Raw genomic sequence first — 21,271 nt, 5'->3', positions numbered from 1 at the left:
CCCAAACCTCCCGGACACGCACGGATTAGAAGCCAAACTAGTTTAGTACTTAATTCCTCCCTCTGCTTCAGTCCTCATTTTGGCTCTCAGGGAGGAGGAGAGCAGGCTGGGGAATTGGGCTTTCAGGAAGGATTGGCTTCAGGGAGGATTCCTAGCCCCCATCCCAGCCTCCTAACAGTGGGCCAGAAGGGCATCTGAGGAGGAGGAGGAGGAAGGGGAGGGGACAAAGGTCAAGCCCCATGAGTGCCCCTGTACAGGCAGAACACCAGGATGTCAGCCTCTCTTAGTCTTCAGGTGGCGGCCCAACCTCACGCCCCGGGTCTGTGGTCAGCCCAGTGGTTCCCCAGAGCCCTTCCCCGCACAGCTGGCCCGCCGTTGGATGGGATGCCGCTTCACCCTTGTCACCTCTGGGGAGTGGCTGTGGGTGCCCAGCTCGGGTAGGCCAAGACCTGGTGCTTCCCGCCCCACGCCCAAGTCTTGACCACATCCCAGATGCAATCTTGGTACCTTACTATCCTCCTACGTTGATTCCGAACTTACAGGGCCTGGGGCTAGGGGTGGGGTATAGGCAAGATGCTTGGGGGTCCAGGCCGGATGCAAGGTGGCCTTTCTGAGCTCTGGGCGGTCAGGGAGATGGTGAAGATCGGGAGCAGCGTGGCCTGAAAGAACATGGGTTTGGGAGTCAAAAGATGTGGGTTCTAATCCCGACTCTCCCACAAGTCTGCTTTGTGACCTTGGGTAAGTCACTTCACTTCTCAATGCCTCAGCTCATCTGTAAAGTGGGGATTAACACCGTCGCCCATGTGTCCAACCCCATTATCCTGTATCTACCCCAGTGCTTAGAACAGTGTTTGGCACATAGCACTGAAACACCACAGTTATTATTAGGGAGGAGCCACCCCCCCAATCCAAATCAGTAAGTTGCATCATCAGCACCCCCTTAGGATAAAGCACTCTACTGAGTGCTGAGGAGAGAACAACAGAGTAGATATGGTCCCTGCCCTTGAGGGGTTTACAGTCTTGAGGGGGAGATGGAAAAATAAGTTAGGGGGACGCCAAAGAGTTTAAAAGATGTGTACCTAAGCGCTACAGGATGTGGGGATGGATACCTAACTGTGGATGTGACATGGAAGTGCTGACGTAGCTGTGCAGGGGGAAGAAATAGTGTGGGGAGATTAGAGGTAAACCTGGAAGACCTCTTGGAGGTGTGATTTTTCCGAAGAGCTATGATGGTGGGCTCTGTCAGGTTTGAAGGGAGAGGGCGTTCCAGACTGAGGGGAAGTGAAAGCAAACGGTTGGCCACCGAGAGATTCATTAATTGAATTGTATCTGTTGAGTGCTTACTGTGTGCAGAGCACTGTTCTAAACGCTGAGAATGATGGGCATGTAGGTTAGCATGAGAGGGGGGGAATCCATCAGTCCAATCAATGGCATTTAGTGCTTTTATTTGCAAAGAGCCGTTCTAAGCGCTTGGGAGGGTACAATCCAACAGAATTAGTTATGTTCCCTGCCCACATCAAGCGGTGAAGTCTAGTGATAATGATGATGGCATTTGTTATGCGCTTACTATGTGCAAAGCACTGTTCCAAGTCTAATGAAGCCTGCAAGCTGGGGTGGAGTAGGAGGGGAGTGAGGATGAGTAGTGGGGGAGAGGTAATTGAGGGGGTCGCGGCCCCCGGCTTGCAGAAGGAGCAGCCTGCGAGGTCTCCTCGCCCAGTCCGGCCTAGTCCGGCCTCCCCGACAGCGGGGCAGGAGATGGGGGCTCGACAGCTGCTGGGCCTGCTTGCAGCCCCGGGGGTGGAGCAGGCGGGTGGGGGGGACCGGGTGCATGGTGCTGGCTGCCCTCCCGCCCTGGAGCCCCAGTGGATGGGAGCCAGGACCGCCTCTGCCACCTCCCGTCCTCCTTCCGCGGCCAGGGAGCGTGGGAAACCGCGGGGAGGAGGGCGGTGGGAGTGGTAGCATCAGCCAAGAGCCCGGGCCGCCTCAGGCCGCCCACCCCAGGCGCGGTGGGGTGAAGCCGGTCGGGCGCTCTGCCCGGGACCGGTGCCCTCCTCGCCAACGTGGTCCCTCCTCCCCGATCGTCACCTTGGCAACCGCTCTCAGGGAGGGGAGTCAGGGACTTGAGGCCCTCGGGGCTTCTCGGGACACTGCACCCATCATCTCAGAGAAGCCGGCCATGGCAGCTGGTGGGAGTGGGGGGATTATCGGGGTTTGTCGTCTGCGCCACGAAATTCCCCGGGGGCAAGCGGGTACTGGCTTAACTCCGGCTTCAGAGAGCTCCAATCTTAATGGGACAGAATCTCCATTTGTGGGGGGGAAGGGGCAGTCTGACTTAGTCTTCTACTTGGGGAGCAGAGGTCTTGGGGCTGGGGACCCCCACAGGGCTGCTGGTCACCCTGACACATCAGGCTGATTGATTTGAGGGGTCTCGACAAGGGTTTCGGGGCTGAGGTGTGAGGGATTTAGTTCTGGCTTCTCCCAGATCCAGGAGTCATCTAGCCCACTCCCCCCGGCCCTGACTTCCTTTCCCACTCTCCTGGCAGAGTGCAGCCCCAACTACTAACCAGTTTTTCCATTTTTTCCCCACTAGTGATCCCCCCACTCAGATTCACCTCTTCTAAGCTTCAAGAAGGGGCAACCGAGGTAGGGGGCAAACATAGGGTTAATAATTATGCTATTTGTTAAGCACTTACTTCCGGCTTAATTTTCGGGTAGATATCGTACAAGCAGGTTAGGTATCTGTCTCACATGGGGCCCACCATCGATGGGGGAAGGAGAACATGCGCTTACTACAGTGCTCTGCACACAGTAAGAGCTCAATAAATACAATTGAATGAAAGATGATTCAGTAACGGGAAGGAGAAGCAGCGGGGTCTAGTGGATAAAGCACAGGCCAGGGGGTCAGAAGGACCTGGGTTCTAATCCCAGCTCTGCCACTTGTCTGCTCCGTGACCTCGGGCAAGTCACTTGTTTTCTCTGTGCCTCTATTACCTCATCCATAAAACGGGGATTAAGACTGTGAGCTGGGATTAGAGCTCAGGATTAGAACCTGAGTCTCCCGACTTCCCCCACCGTGCCCCATGCCCGTCTGCTCCAGCTCCTCTTCTCAGTCCTGCATGGGGATTGCATGTCTCACCAACATCTCAAACTTAACATGCCCAAAACAGAACTCCTTATCTTCCCTTGCAAACCCTGTCCTCCCCCTGATATTCCCATCACTGTAGACAGCCCCACCATCCTTGCCATCTCACTAAACCCCTAACCTTGGTGTTATCCTTGACTCGTCCCTCTCATTTAACCCACATATTCAATCTATCACTAAATCCTGTTGGTTCAACCTTCACAACATTGCGAAAATTCACCCTTTCCTTTCCATCCAAACTGCTGCCGCTTTAATCCAAGCACTTATCCTATCCTGCTGTGATTTCTGTATCAGCCTCCTTGATGACCTCCTCACCTCCTGTCTCTCCCCATTCCAGTCCATACTTCACTCTACAAAAACATTCAGTCCTTTTTTCCCCACTCCTCAGAACCTCTAGTGATTGCCCATCCACCTCTGCCTCAATCAGAAACTCCTTACCATTGGCTTTAAAGAACTCGATCACCTTGCCCCCTCCTCCCTTACCTCCCTACCTTCCTTTTACAACCCAGCCTGCACACTTTGCTCCCCTAATGCCAACGGTACCTTGATGTCGTCTATCTCACCGTCAACCTCTTGGCCACGTCCTGCCAATGGCCTGGAACGTCCTCCCTCTTCATATCATCATCAATCGTATTTATTGAGCGCTTACTGTGTGCAGAGCACTGTACTAAGTGCTTGGGAAGTACAAGTTGGCAACGTATATCTGAGAGACAATGACTTTTTCCACCTTCAAAGTCTTTTTGAAGACTCATCTCCTCCAAGTGGCCTTCCCTGACTAAGCCTTCCTTTTCTTCTATTCCCAATCCCTTCTGCATTGACCTGATTTGCTCCTTTATTCACCGCTCCCTCAGCCCTACAGCAATTATGTCCATATCCATAATTTATATTAATGACTGTCTCCCCCTCTAGACTGTGAGCTCATTGCGGGCAGGGAATATGTCTACCAACTCTGTTATATTTATCCTCCCAAGTGCTTAGTACAGTGCTTTGTACACACAGGAAGCATTCAATAAATACCACTGATGGGGAGGGGTGGGCTTAATACAAAATGGTATTCTAATATAGCAAAGACCCTCTGCCCTGCTCCTCATCTTATCCCAAATCCCAGTTTCGCCATTTGTCTGCTGTGTGACCTCGAACAAGTCACTTAACTTTTCTTTGCCGGATACCTCATCTGTAATATGATGAGCGCTTAGTACAGTGCTCTGCACACAGTAAGCGCTCAATAAATACGATTGAATGAATAATATGCAGTTTAAGACTGCGAGTCCCCTGTGGGACATAGACTGTAACCAACCTGATTAGCTTAGTAGTGTCTGACACATAGTCAGCACTTAACTCCCCCTTTTAGACTGTGAGCCCACTGTTGGATAGGGACTGTACTCTATATGTTGCCAACTTGTACTTCCCAAGCGCTTAGTACAGTGCTCTGCACACAGTAAGTGCTCAATAAATACGATTGATTGATTGATTGATTGATTAACAAATACCAAAAAAACCCTCCACCCTGATCTATCTAGAGAAGCAGCGTGGCTCAGTGGAAAGAGGACGGGCTTTGGAGTCGGAGGTCATGGGTTCAAATCCCGGCTCCGCCACATCATCATCATCATCAATCGTATTTATTGAGCGCTTACTATATGCAGAGCACTGTACTAAGCGCTTGGGAAGTACAAATTGGCAACATATAGAGACAGTCCCTACCCAACAGTGGGCTCACAGTCTAAAAGGGGGAGGCAGAGAACAAAACCAAACATACTAACAAAATAAATAGAATAGATATGTACAAGTAAAATAAATAGAGTAATAAATATGTACAAACATATATACATATATACAGGTGCTGTGGGGAAGGGAAGGAGGTAAGATGGGGGGGAGGGGGAGAGCAAGTCACACATGTCAGCTGTGTGACTTTGGGCAAGTCACTTAACTTCTCTGTGTCTCAGTTCCCTCAGCTGTAAAATGGGGATTAAGACTGTGAACGCCCCGTGGGACAACCTGATCAGCGTGTAACCTCCCCAGCGCTTAGAACAGTGCTTTGCACATAGTAAGCGCTTAATAAATGCCATCATTATTATCTATCTCACCCCTTTATCCACCTCGCCCCCTTACCCACATCCACCTTCCTCTTCCGTCCCTCCCACGCTCTGTCCCTCCCTAAGGGTTTGATGAAGGGGTGGGGGGTCCTCGGGGCGGAAATATGGACCACGGTGCTTGTCCGTCTGAACTTTTCGATCTGCTTTTATTGTCGATTTTACCTCAAGTTCAAGTGCTGGTTTTTTGGGTCACGTGATCCCACCTCCCCCCCCTCACACCCCCTTCCAACCGGCCGGCGGCCATGTTGGCTTCGGTCACGTGCTCCGCAGGCTGGCCGATACGGCCCCCCTCCCCCTGAGCCGCCATCTTGGTAAAGGCGTCCTTTGTCCTTTGTCCCTTGGCTCCGCCCCCCCCATACAAAAGCTAAAGACGTTTCCTCACACGGTGTACCTTACCCACAAAGAAAATAATCATAATTATAATAATTATAATGATATGTTCGACGGGGCCCCCCCCATTTTGTCCTGGGAGGAGGGCGTCGGGGCGGGTTGGCCACCGCCCCCTCACCTCGGCCTCCCTTCTGAGGGCCTCGGGCCCGCATCGTGTCCTGGGGGGGTGGGCCCTGTGCACCCCCGAAGTCTTCACGGGGGCGGGGGTCCCGGGCCCTTCCCCGACAAATAAAAAAGAAGTCATCTAAAGTCAAGAGTCACGGGAGTTTGAATTGGGTCAGGGTGGCAGGGGAAAAACTCGAGTTTTGAGGGTAGGCCCATCCCCACCAAGCGGGGGAAGATGATCATAAAGCGTCCCTGTCCACCCACACCCCCACCCCGAAGGCAGTCCATAATGCGCTTGGAGATCCTCCGATGAGATGGATGTGGGCTGAGGTGGATGCGAGGACTCCCCACCCCCACCCCCCGAGACCGGGCCGGGAGGTTAAAGTGCTTGGGACAGAAGGGGGGCTTCTCCCGGTTAAGTGCTCACGATCCGTCCCGGCCCCCCGCCTCTCCCCAGCCCACCCGTCCACCCGCACCCCTGCCCCGTGCTGGCTTCCTGAAATGAAAGCTAGAAGAGTGGCATCACCACCCCCGCACTGCGTTCGTGGTTGGGGTCCAGGTCCCGCTCCCTGTCGCCTGCCCTTCTCTGAACCCCGCCACAGCCCCCAACCCTCTGGACACCAGGGCCCCGGGGTCTGCAAGCAGGGGGTGAACCCGTAGCTTCTTTGGTCTCCTGCCTGGGGGTGGAGGGAGATGGGGCTGGCCCGGCCTGGTCACCCTCAGCGCCCCCAGCTATTAGCGCCCGGCAAGTTTTCCCTGCTGTCTAACTTCGGTCCCTCCTGCTGCAGTCAGCTGCCCTGGAGCCGGGAGATAGACTCTCCCTCCCCCTCCACCGTGTCCTGAGTGGTACCCCCCTCCCTCCCCCCCCAACCCCCGTTCCCTTTCCTTTCCGTCCAGCCCTCCTCCACGGCTGTGCCGTCTATAAGAACAAAGTGAGTTACCCGCTTTGGGTGAGGGTTGGGATCATCTCTCCTCCGCTCCACCCCCTGGCCCTCCCTCTCCCTTTCCCTCCATCAAGTGCTTGGGGCCCCGGGGCATGGCGGGGCGGTGGGGGGTCGGCTGCAGCTCAGTAAAGCCGAACACCAGCCGAAAAAGAAAAACAAAACAAAACAAAAAAACCCCAAACCCAGATCAATAAATAAATAAATAAACGTACAAAAGCCTTTCTAGCTGCAGTCCGGCAGGGATGGGGAGGAGGGGATGGCCACGAGCCAAGGATGGGGGCCCGGACCCCTTTCCCTTCTCCCCTGTCTGACTGTCTCTGACCCTCGTGCTCCACTTGCCCCCGCTCCTTTCTCTCCCTGACGCGCTTTCTCCCACGGACCCTGCTCTGTCTCTCTTCCTGTCTCTTTCTCTGCCTCTCTTCCTGTCTCTTTCTCTGCCCCTCCACCTCTAGAGCTTTTTCCCTCTGTGTGTCTGTCACGCATCTCTCTGCGTTTCTCCCTGTGGTCTCTGACTGTGTCTCCCCATCTCTACTTCCCCTCCGTCTCTACGTCCTTGGTCTTGCTCACTCTTTCTCTCCCTCGCTGTCTCCCTACATCTCTCAAACCTCTCTGCCTGGCTCTCCCAGCTCCAACGCCCTAGCAGACTCTCCCAGCGCCCCTCACCAGCCTCTCCCCTTCTCCCCTGGGGCCCGGTGGGGCTCTAAGGGGTCCGGGGGAAGGGGGATCCGGCGGGGGGTCCGGGGAGGGGGAGGGCCGCGGGGTGGGGGGCAAGGAGTGGGGGTCCAGATCCCCTCTCCCACACCTCCTAGGAGCAGCCGCAGCGGTCGACGACCATGCCGGGGATCTTGCCGTAGATGATCTGCTGTTTGTCGTTGAAGTAGAGCATGTTAATGGGGGACATCTTGGTGGGGGTGCAGCAGGGCCCGGCGGAGCCGCGGGGGCTGGCCTGCTGCACCAGGTGGGTGTGAGGGTATTTCTGCAGGAACATGTACTCGCACTGGCCCGAGCAGTAGTTGGCCTTGTAGCGTTTGGGGGCGATGATCCAGTCCCAACCGAAGGCCTCAAAGTCCACTGTGAGGGGGTAGCGGCAGCAGCGGGACTCGGCCGAGTGCTCGTCGCAGTCCAGGCCCAGGTTCCTCCGGGACCGCTTGCTGTTCTCCAGTACGCGCAGCTCCATGAAGGGGTGCTGGGGGTCGGGGGACAGGGAGAGGGGGACGGTGAGGGACAGGTGTCCCGGCACCCCTTGCTCCCGGGTCCTGCTCCAACAATTCCTTAGCCTCCCTCCCCGGCTCTTCCTCCTGACTTCCGACGCCCCCATCCTCCCCAGGCCTCTTCAAGCCCCTCCCGAGGTTCCAGCTTCAATTGCCCTCCCCTCACCTTAGCCTCTCCTTTCGGGCCGGACCCACCCCGTAGGCCCCAGCCCTGCTCCTCTAGCCATCCACTCTCGGCCTCAGAAGCCCCTCTCCCAGTCCTCGGCATCTCCAGCCCCTCCTCTCTCAGCCCCCATCCTCTTTAACCCCGCCCCTCTCTCATTCATTCATTCATTCAATCGTATTTGAGCGCTTACTGTGTGCAGAGCACTGTACTAAGCGCTTGGGAAGTACAAGTTGGTGACAGCCCCGCCCCTTCCCACTCTCTCTCTCTTCTCTCTGCCCCTCTCATTCATTCAATCATATTTATTGAGCGCTTACTGTGTGCAGAGCACTGTACTAAGCGCTTGGGAAGTACAAGTTGGCGACAGCCCCGCCCCTTCCCACTCTCTCTCTCTTCTCTCTGCCCCTCTCATTCATTCAATCGTGTTTACTGAGCGCTTACTGTGTGCAGAGCACGTACTAAGCGCTTGGAAAGTACAGTTCGGCAACAGATGAAGACAATCGCTATCCAACAACGGGCCCTCTGGTTCTTCTGTCTCCTTATCCCCGTTGTCTCTGCGGCCATGCCCCTTTGGGGGACCCCAGCCTTCTTAGTCCTGCCCCTTTGGGGACCCCAGCTTCCTTAGGCCCGTCCGTCCCCTCCCCTCCAGCCCCCTCCCCCCATCCCCGGCCTCACCAGCCCTTCGGCCCCGGGCCCCAACGAGGTGACGGCCAGGTCGGTGCCGCTGGGGTCGAAGGCGTTGATCTCGATGCCCCAGTTGCTCTGCGGCTGCCGGAACCAGCTCTGCAGCACCTGCTTGAAGTCGATGCTCTGCCAGTGGCCGCTGCGGGACTGCAGCTCGATCTTGAGCGAGCGGATGCGGATGTGTCTCCGCCCGCCCTCCCCGCCCAGGGGCTTCAGGCGCAGGATCTGCAGGTAGACGGTGGCCGGTCGGGCCACGGGCCGCAGGTACACCCACAGCTGGGCCTTCAGCACCTTGGTGAACATGACCTTGGGGCTGAACTGGAAGTGGCAGCAGTGTGGGCTTCCGTCTGTCTGCACGGCCGGGTCCGCTGTGGGGAGGGGCGAGGGCAGTGCTCAGCACAGGGATGGAGCCAGGAGGGCCGACAACCGACCCACCCCCAACCCACTCCCCAGGCCTCCTCCCTCCTTTCCTCCCTGCCCCGTGGCTGCCGATTCCAGCGCCCTCAGTCTTCTCTTCTGGCTGCTGAAGCATCCAAATTCTGGCCCTTGCCTGATCCCCAGGCTACAGCTGGACCCCATCAAGGGGAGGGGTGGGACTACCTCCTCCCCATTCCCCATCTCTCATCACTGCCCCTCTGGCCCTGGGGGCTCGGGGCTCACAGGACAACCCAGCTGTAGACCAGGTGGGCAGGGCAAAACCAGTACCCATTCAGAGTGAGGGGTGTAGTCTTCCTCAGAACACAGTCTTGGGGAGGAGCGCCCACAGATCTTCCTGGCCAGTCCCCCTGCCTCCATGCAGTGACCAGATCTCCCTCATTCGCCTGCTCCCGGCTGAGTCCCCGGGGCTGTCGGGAAGTCCTTCCTTAGGTCTAACCCTTCTCCCTCCTGCTGCAGTCCCAACCTATTTGCTCTGTTCAGTCTCTTCATCCTCTCCTGGAAACCTCTCTGGGGCCAAGAGACTGGAAGTCCGGGGCCCAATGCTGACATCAGCCTTCTCTTTCCCAACCACACGCCCCTCCCCCATCCCCTCTGGGATTGATTTATGGTTTGTGGGCCTCTCCCGCGGGGTGGCTTTCTGGCTCAGGCACCTGGGACCTTCCTGAGGCTATCTGGTCAAGAACCAGAGGCTACTTGGTCCAGGCTGGCTGGTCTTCAGGGAAGAGCCACTCCCGAAGTTGGAGCTCCTGATGCCACTGACAGTGGACGAGGGAGATGTCTAGTCTCAGGAAATTCTTGCTGCTGAATAGCTCCAGTCCCTCCTGCTGCAGTTTCAATCAGTCCCCTCCCCTTCTAGCTGCCGGGAGACACTCGGGATGGAGCAGGGGGTCCACATTTCTTTGGGTTTGGTTGGCCCGTTGCGACCAGCAGAACCCTCTCCCATCCCAGCCCCTGCCTGCCCTCCACCCCCACCCCTGCTGGACTCCCAGACCAGCGCCTGGAAACCCATCCTCTCTGGAGCTCAGACACTCCATGTGGGGCCAACTGGGGTGGGGAGGGAGAAAGGGGCAGCCAACTTTCTCCCCACCTTCTTCTCTGCGTCAGGCAGAAACCCCAGAACCCAATCAGCATTTTTCCTCTTACCTGTCCACTCTCCTCCCATTACACTCCAGCTCCCACTCTGCTCCTCTAAAACAAAGCCACTCACCGTTCCTCATTCTTGTCTCTTCCATTGCCAAAACCCTTGCTCTAAGCCCTCCCTCCTGCCTGGAATTCCCCCTGCCCAACCTCCTTCACATCTGGCAGGCCACTGCTTCCCCCCATCTTCAAAGCCCTTTTGAGAGCTCATCTCCTCCAGGAGGCCTTCCCTGATCAATCTCTCATCTCCCTGCCTTTATATCCCTTTGGCTGACCTTTCAGCACCTTGGGGGCATCAAAGCACTTAAATTCCCACAGTCTCTATGTCACTCATGTACAAACTCATGTGGTCTATTACTCCCCTTCGTTAATTTAAGTGTCTTGTCTTCCCTGCTAGAATGCAAGCTCTTTGGAGTCAGGGTTCACGTCTTGTACCTCTTCTGTACCCACCTGAGTGCTTAGTAGAGTGCTCTGCATGCAGTAGGTGCTCAATGTATATATATATATATATATATATATATATATATATATATATATAAAATTGATTGATTGATTATTAATTTTTTGCCTGACTGACCCCTCTCCTGGCTACATGACTGGAACAGCATGGGGAGGAAGGGAGGTTAGCTAGGACCCAGAAACCAACCAATCAATCAATCAATCATATTTATTGAGCACTTACTGTGTGCAGAGCACTGTACTAAGTGCTTGGGAAGTACAAGTTGGCAACATATAGAGGCAGTCCCTACCCAACAGTGGGCTCACAGTCTGAAAGAGGAATCAGCAGCCAAACCCACAGTCAACCACTCCCCCACCCCACCATCTGCGATGCCCCTCTTTCTGCTCCCTTACAGAGATATTCCTCTCTCTGACCCCGCTAGCCTGAAACAGTCCCCTCCCTGCCTTTTCTTGAAGCCTCAGACAGGTGATGAGCAGATTTCACAGGCAGAGCAGATAACAATCAGGAGAGGTTAGTGGACTCCAAGCTGGGCACAAGGCAGAGCTGAAGGTGCTTTTGAACCCCCGGGATGGAGCCACAGGAATCTTGGGTCCAGGCCTGGTCTTGGCTGGAGAGATCCTGAGTGTGAGTGCGTGTGTGTGTGTGTGTGTGTGTGTGTGTGTGTGTGTGTGTTTGGGTAAGAGGGGCTGACTCTGGGAATGGAAATGTGGGGAGGGGTCAGTCTGATATGTGTGGTTGGGGAAGAGAAGACTGGGGTGGCTGGACCCTGACGCTACGGCCCTGAGGGATCTTCTTAGGAAGATGTGGGCTGAGATTGCTCCAGGCCTGGGCCCGGGAACACCTACGTGCTGGAGGGAGGATGGGGACTCTACCCCAGGTGGCCAGAATAGACCTCAATCGCCCAAAGAGTTTAAGGCCTGAAGGCTGGGGGTTGGACCAGATGATCACTCAGAGTCCCTACAGCTCTGGTGTCCTCGGTCTGCTCCCATCAGTCAGTCAGTCGATCGCTCGACTGCCCCCACCCTGCCCAGTTCTCCTCCAATCTGGACAGGGAGCCGGCACCCTGGGATCCTGCCCAGTGTCGGGCCTCAAGGACCAGGAGCCCCTGCCTCTCTTCCCTTGTCCTCTGGCCTGCCTCCCTATCCTCCCCTCAAAGTCTGCAGGTGCTTCAGCAACTCTGCAGTGCTCACCGTGCGGGCTGGGTGGGGACTGGGGCTGGGTTTGGGGCAGGGGGTGGGTCTAGGTCTGGGGGTGAACCCGGGGCTGGGATGGTTTTGGTCTGGATCTGGGCATTGGGGGGGCGGTGGGGGGAAGAGAGACACCGGGACTGACACTCACCCTGTCAGGGATGGAGCCTGAGGAAGCCCAGGCAGGACCAGTGCTGGAGGGTGCTCAGAGCCAGAGCAGCAAGAGCAGGGCAAGGAGGGGTAAATCCAACACTCCAACTTCACCCCCACACACATATATACACACAATCTCACACACACACACACACACAGACCTGATCACATTCACTCAGACCCAGTCTCTCTCTCTCTCTCACATAGAGATCCAATCATTACTATTTATTGAGCACCTACTATGTTGAAAGCACTGTAATAAGCCCCGGGACAGTAGTAAGTTTACAGGCTGTAAGCTCATTGTGGGCAGGGAATGTGTGTGTTTATGTTGTACTCTCCCAAGCGCTTAGTACACTCTGCACATAGTAAGTGCTCCATAAATATGATTGAATGAATGACTGAATGAATGAATACAGTAGCATTAGTAGACACCATCCCTGCCCTCAAGAAGCTTACAATCTAGCAGGAGAGACAGAGAGTAAAATCAATTACAGATTGGAGGAAGCAGTAGAGTACCAAGCTATGGCTATAAGTGCTTCGGAGGGGGCTATGGGCATTTTCATGCTTAGATGACATCGAGGTGCTGAAGTGGCAGTTCTGTGCTATACACTAGGGTGACTAAAAATTAATCAGGGAAGGCCTCCTAGAGGAGGTGCGATTTCCATAGGGCTTTAAAAATGGGGAGAACTGTGGTCTTTTGGATATGTAGGAGGAGGGTGTTCCTTGCGGGAGGGCGAGGGTTGGCAAGAGGTCAGCAGTGAAAGAGATGAGAAAGGCATTCGCTTGAGAAGAGTGAAGTCTGTGAGGTGGAGTGTAGGAGAAGGAGCAAAGATTAGTTAGTGGGAGATTGCTGACTGAATGCCTTAAAGCTGATGGTCAGGAGCGTCTGCTTGATGTGGAGAAGGATGGGCAACCACTGGAGGTTTTTGAGCAGGAGGGAGACGGGGAGAAGAAGTGTAGCCTAGTGGCAAGAGCACGGCCCCGGGAGTCAGAGGACATGGGTTCTATTCACTTGTCTGCTGTGTGACCTTGGACAAGTCACTTTGCTTCTCTGCACCTCAGTTATGTCATCTGTAAAATGGGGATTAAGTGAGCCCCATGTGGGACAGGGACTGTGTCCAGCTTGATTACCTTGTACCTACCCCAGTGCTTAGAACAGTGCTTGGCACATAATAAGCACTTAACAAATTCCTCAGTTTGTATTATTGTGTGCAGAATGTCGCTTCAGAATGATGATCCGGGCATCAGAGTGAAGTCTGGACCGGAGAGGGAAGAAGCTGGAAGCAGGGAGGTCAGAGAGGAGGCTTTTGCAGTAGCCAGAATGGGTCAACTGCCTGAATCGGAATGGGGCTGTTTGGATGGAGAGGGGGGAGGTGGATTCTAGAGATGTGGTGGAAAACCCAGCAGGATTTGGAAGCAGACTGAGTTGGAAGAGAGGGAGGAGTTGAGACCACTGTTCAAGGCAGGGAGGATGGCGTGTCGTCAACAGTGATGGGACAGCGAGGGGGAGGAGAGGGCTTGGGAGGGTGGATGAAGAGTTTTGACCATGTTGAACTTGAGATGCCAGCAGGACATCCATGCAGAGCTGCCCTGGAGGCAGGAAGAGATGCGAGATTGCGGGGAAGGAGAGGTCAGAATTAATGAATCATCTGCCTAGAGGTGGGCATTGAAGACGGATTTCCCGGCTTCCACTTTCCCCAGTTATCGGAGGTGAAGACATTGAAATCCTTCAAGACTAAGCTCTTATCCTCCCTCCCTATTTTCTCTCCCTACTGCCTCTCCCTCCTCTCAGGGTTGCACCTGGAGAGTTTCCAGTCCTCTACCAGTCTCGACTAGGGGAGGGAGAGTCTACCCATTCCATTCCTAGCTTGGGCCGTGGCTAGCGAGTGGAAGGAGATCTGCTACAAGTCAGAACTCACCTGTGCTGGGCAGCAACAGCACGGGAGAGAGTCAAAGGCAAAGACTCAAGTTTACTGCGCGGAAGGAGGCAATGGTAAACCGCTTCCGTATTTTTAACAAGAAAACTCTGTGGATACACTATCAGAAAGATTGCAGATGGAGATGGGGCACTCTGGGAGAGATGTGTCCATGGCGTTGCTAGGGTTGGAGACAACTCGACAGCATGACAAGACTGCCTCTCCCCTGAACTTAATCCCACCCGCCCAAGCACTTTTGAATCCACCCCCAACCCCACTCCTCACACTAAATTCTTCCCCAACCTCTAATTTATTTGAATGTCTGTCTCCCCCACTAGCCTGTAAGCTCCTTGAGAGCAGGGATCTTGTCTACCAAGTGTATTGTGCTCTCTCAACAGTGCTCTGCACCAAATGCTCCATAAAAATACCACTGATTGATTGAAGCTGAAGGAGCTTAGGGACTCCCGGATCGTTGAATGCGGATTGAGTGGAAAAGGGGACCCAGAACTGAGCCTCGAGGGACTCCAAAAGTAAGAGGGAGAGGAGGAGCCATCGAAGCCCGAGTCGAAGGAAGCGACCCAGGGGAGGACAGCGTCAGAAAAACCACACACAAACTCACACCCTCAGATTCCAGTCTCTCACACATACACACGCTTGCACACTCACACATGCAGGCATGCACGCACACACTGATCCAATCTCACACACCAACATCCAGATCTAGTCTCACACACTCAGATTCCAGTCTCTCTCACACACACGCTTGCACACTCATACATGCAGGCATGCACGCACATACTGATCCAATCTCACACACCAACATCCAGATCTAGTCTCACACACTCAGATTCCAGTCTCTCTCACACACACGCTTGCACACTCATACATGCAGGCATGCACGCACACACTGATCCAATCTCACAAACCAACATCCAGATCTAGTCTCACACACTCAGATTCCAGTCTCTCACACACACACGCTTGCACACTCACACATGCAGGCATGCACGCACACACTGATCCAATCTCACACACAAACATCCAGATCAAGTCTCACACACTTATCCGGATCCAGATCTCTCTCTCTCTCTGTCTCTCACACACAAACACACACACACTTGCCCTGGAAAGATTGGGGGCAACGGGAGGAGTGGGAGGGGAGCGAGGGGGGGTGGACAGGGATGGAAGGAGTGGGGGGCCCTGCCACATCTGTGTTACATCGAGCGGCTCGGCGTGCGGCGGGCGGCCGGGTCAGGTTTAATAGCGGGGCTGGGGGCGGGGGCTAATCCAGAGGGGTCACGACACTGCTCGCAGGCCGCGTCCTCCCCCCGCGTCCCCCCAAGCCCCCAGGGACTGAGGCCCGGCGGGGGCCGGGGGATGCGGGAGCAGAGGGCAGAGCGAGGGGCGGTGGGGGGAAGAAAGGGGTCGGGGGGCTGGAAGGAGGGAGAGGAGGCGGGGCCCGGAGCCTCGGCCTCGCGGCGATTAGCCCAACACTAGCCTCTGCCCCGGCCCGGGGGATTAGACTATAAAAAGTGCCTTCTTCTCTCTCTCCCTCCCCCTCCCCTTCCTCCTCTCCCTCCCTTCGCCCCCTCCCCCTCCGGCCTGCCACCTCTCTCTTAAAGGGGCCGTGCAGGGTCCCGGCCACAGCCACTGTCCCTCCGTCCCAGGACCCTAACTTCCTCCAGGCCCCGCGGGTCCAGCCGCTCCCGCATCCCGTCGCCCGGGGCAACGTCGAATAGGGAGCCTGTGTGTGTGTGTGTGTGTGTGTGTGTGTGTATGGGGGGGGGATTGATTGACGTTTGGCTGCATCCCCCACCCCATACCTGGTCGGAGGGGGTGTCTTGCTAAAGGGAAGGGACGGGCGGGGGTCGCTGGAGGGATGGGGGAACAGGAGCCTCGCGGGCGGCCGGGAATCCCGCCCCTTGGGTCCCCCAGGATGGGGAGAGGGGATGGGCGCGTTTGGGAGTGACAAGGAAGTTGTCAATGTTGTCAATTTGTACTTCCCAGCGCTTAGTGCAGTGCTCTGCACAAAGTAAGCGCTCAATAAATACGATTGATGATGATGATGAAGGGAGAAGTGTGCGCGGGTGGGTGTCCGTGGTCCGGGTGATATTCATTCATTCATTCATTCATTCATTCATTCAATCGTATTTATTGAGCGCTTACTGTGTGCAGAGCACTGTGCCAAGCGCTTGGGAAGTACAGATCGGCAACAGATGGAGACGATCCCTACGCAACAACGGGCATGTGAGAGTGTTAAGAGCCAGAGTTGAGGTGCGTGACTTTGGGGGGATGTGGGTGTGTGTGGTGTGTGTTGTGTGTTTGTACAAGGCAGATAGCCCCGGGGAGTCTGGGTGCCCAAAGGAGTGGGAGAGGGCTGGGAGAGTGTGATTGTGTTTTAGACAGTCTTTTAGACTGTGAGCCCACTGTTGGGTAGGGACTGTCTCTATGTGTTGCCAAATTTGTACTTCCCAAGCTCTTAGTCCAGTGCTCTGCACACAGTAAGCGCTCAATAAATACGATTGATGACGATGATGACCGCGGGGTTGGCGGAAGGGGCGCGGGATGGGGCCTGGGAGAACACCAGGGGAGTGGGGAGGGGGACGGTGGGAAACGCAGACTTTAATGTGAGGGGTGGGGAGGTGGTGCCCCCCCTTCCCCCCCCCGCCGCCGGACTCCCAGGCGCCAAGCCAGATCAGCCCCCCCCCAGTCCTGACCCCACAGACTGCGCCCCCAGAAGCCCCCTCCTCTTAACCCTCAGCGCCCCCAAACCCGACCCGAGGCCTCCCCAAGCATTAACCCCGAGAGGCCCGGGCTCAGGGGCTGGGAGCTGCGGGGCGGGGGGGGTGGGGGACGGGCTCTCCCTCAGTGCTGGACACCTGGGTCCCCCCCTCCCCCCCTCCTGCCGGGCGCGGACCAGCTCCAGGCTTTATGGCCGTCTGTCTATAAACCCCTCCGGCGCCCCCTCCTCTTCTGATCCACGGCCATAAAGCGAACAATTACCGAAGGGGGGGCGGGGGGCGGGCCCCGGAGGGGGTCGAGGGAGACCTGGGGGGGGGGGGGGGGCGGACCTCTTCTCCTCGCCGCCCCCCAGAGCGGGGAAACGACCTCGGTTTTACAGCCCATAAAATTTCAAAGCGGCCGAGCTCGTAACGCGTCCACCTTCCGCTCCCCCGGCGGGGCTGGGAGCCGGGGCGCCGGGATCCCGGACTGTCATCCGGCGGGGGCGGGGGCGCAGAACAGAGTGTTTAGGGGGTCTGCCAGAGAAAGACCCCCCACCGGCCCCTGCCACGCAGCTTGGGCTGGGATGGACCGCTCCCCCACCAGGACCCTCCACTGGGCAGAGGCTGGGAGACGGGACCCCCTCTCCCCCCGACTTCGGCAGGCTAGGCCATCTCCCGGAGCGGGGCAGGGGGGAAACTGAGGCTGTCAGCGCCTCCTGCTCCCGCTGGGGACGGGCTGACCCGGTCGCCTGGGTCCCCTCTCCCTCCGGCCCGTGGCCTCGCGGGCGGGAAGGGGCGTGGAGGAGGAGCAGAGAGGGGCGGGGGCTGGGCACACCTGGGCAGGGCCCCCTCCGGGCCTCCCCGGGCCCCTTTGACCCCGGCCGGGTGGAGGCGGACGAGAGGGGTGGGGGTCGCCGGTGACAGCAGCCGGGGGTCCCGGGGAAGTGTGGGGAGGGGGAGGGGGGAATGTCTCGTCTCCCCCCTCCCCCTGGCCCAGCTCCCTGACCTGACCGGGGTACCAGCCACCAGTCCTTCTCGGGGAGACAGGCGGGCCGGGGGGTGTAGGCTCGGGGACGCGTTTCCCCTCCCATAAGTTGGTTGAGAAAGTTTGCCGGAGCCCCCCGCCGCCCCCTCCCCCGCAATAACGGCCGCTCTGGGGTCCCCGCCACCGACAAGCTTCCGCAACGGGCCGGGGGGCGAGAGGGATGGATGGAGGGAGGGAGGGATGGAGGGGTAGGGCGCCTCCGAGGCCGGCCTGCTGCCCAGCGGGCCCCGTGCCCACGAAGCCTCGTGCCCCGGGCGAGCCCCGTGCCAGCCCGGTGCCCCCCCCCCGCCCCGCCCCGTCCCTCGGCGGGCCTCCTCGGCGGGTGGCGGCCGCACCACTCACTCTCCTGAGCCATGCTGATGACGGTCTCGGTGGTGGCGTGGTACTCGTCCTCCTCCAGGAGGGCCTCGGGCTGCAGCGCGTCGCCCTGGAAGTCCTGCAGGTCGAGGATCTGCTGCAGCGGCGGCGCCTTGGGCAGGAGCTGGTGGACCACCTCGCGGCTGATGTTGGGCGCCTCCTTGAGCCGCAGCTTGCTGAGGATCTGCGACTTGATGGTCTCCAGGCGCAGCTCCCGGCTGTGCTGGCGCCAGGCGCACACGGGGCAGGCGGCCGGGCCCTCGGACTCCTGGGGCCGCCGCGCCCCCGGGGCCGCCTCCCCCCGGGCCCGCAGCTCCAGGCCGCCGACCAGGAGGCAGACGAGCAGCGAGCCCAAGGCTACCATGCTGGAACTGCGGCGGGGGGCGGGGGGCGGGGGCGGGCCGGGGGGGGGGGGGGGGGGGGGAGGAGGAGGAGGAGGAGGAGGAGGAGGGACAGGGAGGAGGAGGAGGAGGAGGGACGGGAGGAGAGGGGAGGGGGGGAGGGGGCGCCCGGGGGGCGGGGGCGCGCGACGCGGGGCGGCCGGCGGGCGGCTTGGGGGGGGCCCCGAGCCGCCACGGGGCCATTTATAGCCCCGGCCGCCCGTGTCGTCAGCGGCCGCGATTGGCTGCCACGGACACAAAAGAGGCAGGCGCCGGCGGCCGAGGGGAGCGGGGGACACCGCGGGCCGGGCCGCGGGGGGACCCCCCGGACCGACGGGCCCCAGGGGCGGAGGGGGGCTGGGGACAAAGGGGAGGGGGACGGAGGACCCGAGGGGCGGGGGCGCTCCCGGGAGGGACGGCGGAGGCGGGGGGGCTGGCCGGGGTGGACGGGAGGAGGGACAGGGGGCTACCGGGAGGGACGGGAGGGGCAGGGGGCTGCCGAGAGGGGAGGGGGCTCCCGGGAGGGACGAGAGGTACAGGAGGCTCCCGGGGTGGGCGAGAGGGGCAGGGGGCTACCGGGATGGGCGAGAGGGGCAGGGGGCTCTTAGGTTGGACGAGAGGGGCAGGGGGCTGCCGGGAGGGGCAGGGGGCTCCTAGGATGGACGAGAGGGGCAGGGGGCTCCTAGGATGGATGAGAGGGGCAGGGGGCTGCCGGGAGGGACAGGGGGCTATCGAGAGGGATGAGAAGGGCAGGGGGCTGCCGAGAGGGGCAGGGGGCTCCCGGAATGGACGAGGGGTACAGGACGAGAGGTACAGGGGCCTCCCAGATGGACGAGAGGGGCAGGGGGCTCCCAGGAGGGATGAGAAGGGCAGGGGGCTCCCGAGAGAGACGGGGGTTCCTGGAATGAACGAGAGGGGCAGGGGGCTCCCAGGAGGGACGAGAGGAGGGACAGGGGGCTGCCGAGAGGGATGAGAAGGGCAGGGGGCTAAAGAGAGGGGCAGGGGGCTCCCGGAATGGAGGAGAGGTACAGGGGGCTCCCAGATGGACGAGAGGTACAGGGGCCTCCCAGATGGACGAGAGGGGCAGGGGGCTCCCGAGAGAGACGGGGGTTCCTGGAATGAACGAGAGGGGCAGGGGGCTCCCAGGAGGGATGAGAAGGGCAGGGGGCTAACGAGAGGGATGAGAAGGGCAGGGGGCTCCCGAGAGAGACAGGGGTTCCTGGAATGAACGAGAGGGGCAGGGGGCTCCTAGGAGGGACGAGAGGGGCAGGGGGCTCCCAGGAGGGATGAGAAGGGCAGGGGGCTGCCGAGAGAGACAGGGGTTCCTGGAATGAACGAGAGGGGCAGGGGGCTCCCAGGAGGGATGAGAAGGGCAGGGGGCTCCCGAGAGAGACAGGGGTTCCTGGAATGAACGAGAGGGGCGGGGGGCTCCTAGGAGGGACGAGAGGGGCAGGGGGCTCCCAGGAGGGATGAGAGGGGCAGGGGGCTCCCAGGAGGGATGAGAGGGGCAGGGGGCTCCCAGGAGGGATGAGAAGGGCAGGGGGCTAACGAGAGGGATAAGAAGGGCAGGGGGCTCCCAGGAGGGATGAGAGGGGCAGGGGGCTCCCAGGAGGGATGAGAAGGGCAGGGGGCTAACGAGAGGGATAAGAAGGGCAGGGGGCTGCCGAGAGAGACAGGGGTTCCTGGAATGAACGAGAGGGGCAGGGGGCTCCTAGGAGGGACGAGAGGGGCAGGGGGCTGCCGGGAGGGACGAAAGGGGCAGGGAGCTGCAGAGAGGGATGACAGGGCCGGGGGGATGAGGCAAAGGAAAAAGGGCAGGGGCTGATTCAGCCTGGAGGGGAGAGGGTGAGGGACTTTGTCTGGAAAATGGGGATTAAGGCTGTGAACTCCCTGAGGGGCATGGACTGTCCCAACCTGACTCTCTTGGGTCTGCCGCAGAGCTTAGTACGGTGCCGGGCACATAGTAAATGCTTAGCAAACACCTTGCGATCTTGGCAAGACACATACTTCTCTGTGCTTCAGTTCCCTCATCTGGAAAATGGGAATTGAGACTGTGAGCCTCATGTGGGGCATGGACCATGTCCAACCTGACTACCTCGGATCTGCCCCAGTGCTTAGTACAGTGCCTGGCACATAATAAGCGTTTAACACAGAGCATGAAAAAAATTGGGGGGGCTAGGAGGACACAACCCAGTTTCCACTTTCAGAATTACTTCGTTTCCTGGGGCAGAAGGAAAGGGGCCCTGGGGGATGCTACAGGCAAACAGAAGCGCCTTGAGGGTAGGGGGTCTTGTCTCTTTACCTTTTGTACTCTCCCAAGTGCTCAGTACAGTGTTCTGCAAAGAGTAACCACCCAATAATTACTATTGACTGACAGAGAAAATTAAGACTTGCATTTATCTGTGTAACTGGAAATGGGTCACACTGAGTTTGAGTGGGGGGCGGGGGGGTAAATGTAAAAGGAAGTGTGTGTGTGTGTATGTGTGTGTGCATGTGTGAGAGAATCAACAGTAGTCAATAAGTGGCATTTATTGAGCGCTTTCTGTGCGCAGACCATTGAGCTGAGTACTTGAGAGAGTACTCTAAAACAGAGTGAGTAGACACCTCTGCCCACAAGAAGCTTATAGTCTTCAGGGGGAAACAGACATTAATATAAATACGTCAATTACGGATATGTACTGTGGGGCTGAGAGTGGGATGAATATCAACTGCTTAAAGGATACAGATCCACGTGCATAGGTGA

General features: G+C 58.1%; 1 protein-coding gene across 1 annotated transcript; it reads right to left on the bottom strand.

Annotated features, from left to right (window-relative positions):
• Window positions 1-7,420: 7,420 nt before the first annotated feature.
• Window positions 7,421-18,512, bottom strand: GDF11 (growth differentiation factor 11). Its single transcript, XM_038753231.1, has 3 exons — window positions 18,134-18,512; window positions 8,724-9,100; window positions 7,421-7,860 (listed from the first exon to the last, which is right to left on the bottom strand). Exons 1-3 carry the CDS (start codon window positions 18,510-18,512, stop codon window positions 7,480-7,482), a joined length of 1,137 nt encoding a protein of 378 aa, XP_038609159.1. The 3' UTR covers window positions 7,421-7,479.
• Between the last annotated feature and the right edge of the window lie 2,759 nt (window positions 18,513-21,271).

The sequence above is a fragment of the Tachyglossus aculeatus genome, chromosome 10 (assembly GCF_015852505.1).
Source record: "Tachyglossus aculeatus isolate mTacAcu1 chromosome 10, mTacAcu1.pri, whole genome shotgun sequence".
In the NCBI taxonomy this organism is placed as follows: Eukaryota; Metazoa; Chordata; class Mammalia; order Monotremata; family Tachyglossidae; genus Tachyglossus; species Tachyglossus aculeatus.
The sequence above is the reverse complement of the archived record's forward strand: the minus strand, read 5'-3'. Positions and strand labels throughout refer to the sequence as shown.